General features: G+C 36.3%; 1 protein-coding gene across 1 annotated transcript in view; it reads right to left on the reverse strand.

Annotated features, from left to right (window-relative positions):
* The window catches only part of LOC110451488 (guanylate cyclase soluble subunit beta-2-like), a gene marked incomplete at its 5' end in the record, with an annotated part of 67137 nt that overhangs the window by 18390 nt on the left and 47448 nt on the right, over positions 1-1299 (reverse strand). The window contains one exon of the mRNA XM_021499531.1: positions 672-826. Coding sequence (XP_021355206.1) covers positions 672-826 — 155 coding nt within the window. The remainder of the gene's footprint in view (positions 1-671; positions 827-1299) is intronic.

Genomic DNA, 1299 nt, shown 5'->3' on the forward strand with positions numbered 1-1299 from the left:
ACATGAGTGTTGTAGAACAGGTTCACATTGTCTGTACAGCTACACAGTAGACACGTGTATACTTACATGAGTGTTGTAGAACAGGTTCACATTGGCTGTGCAGCTACTCAGTGGACACGTGTATACTTACATGTTCTTGGTAGAATAAACCTTACTTCTCGAATATACAAACCAATACGTTTTCAAATTAACCAGTATCCTTACATATGGTAGTGTGCACGTGTTAGAAACTGCATATCTATTTACTTGTATATTATAGAACTGATGTTATATATACTAACAAGTGCGTAGCAGATTTGACAGGTAACTTGACTACATGTAACCTGTATGTGTTTATTTCATCGACTTAGCATAACTGACCCGGTGAAAGACGTACAAGTCAAGTCATTGTACTTAGATCTAGTGTTATTGACAGGTACATCACAGAATTAACACGTGAGACCACTTGCCCAATTTTTTTTTCTGGAATTGACCGATGTTGACTTAGTTGTTTATCAAACCAGAATGTATACTTCAATGTACAACAAATTGTAAAACAAAAATGTATGTGACGGGAATAAAACATAAAAGGAGATATTTTGAATATATCGTTACTTAAAATAATCTGTACGAGCCTTACATATACATTAATATAGCTGCAGGTATAAAGACTGATGTGTACGTCAACTTACTTGTAGGAGGTAGGACTGACGTGGATCCTGCCTGGCACTCCGTGGCTCTCCATTCGTGACGCTGTGTTAACGGTGTCCCCAAACAGACAGTATCTTGGCATCTTGACTCCAACTACCCCAGCAACAACAGGTCCTGAGTGTATCCCAACTCGGATCTGAAGGAACATGAATAAAAAGTAGTGAATTACGTCTGTTGATTGTATAAACGCAATTTTAATAGTTTCAGCAAAAGTACATATTTATCTTAATCCTAGTAGCGATACTAAATCAATGGAATGTATTCACTTCTATATCTTGATTTAGGGATGAGAGATAGTGAAAAACACTCTTGCTCATGTATTGAACATTATCAGTGACACACGCATTTTATCTAATTGTTCTCTCTTGGAAACTGCATTGGAAATGAGAGGGAAAAAAAAAGTTAAAAAGTTAAACTTGATATCAAATATTTCCAAACTGATGAATCTAACTGAAGATATAGCTAGCCTATTAGTGTCTATGTATGGGCAGTAAACTCCCAATGGTATAGCTAGTATATTAGTGTCTCTTTATGGCAGTAAACTCCCAATGATATAGCTAATCTATCAGTGTCTCTTTATGGCAGTAAACTCCCAATGGTATAGCTAGT

This window comes from Mizuhopecten yessoensis, unplaced genomic scaffold (genome assembly GCF_002113885.1).
Source record: "Mizuhopecten yessoensis strain PY_sf001 unplaced genomic scaffold, ASM211388v2 scaffold6085, whole genome shotgun sequence".
In the NCBI taxonomy this organism is placed as follows: Eukaryota; Metazoa; Mollusca; class Bivalvia; order Pectinida; family Pectinidae; genus Mizuhopecten; species Mizuhopecten yessoensis.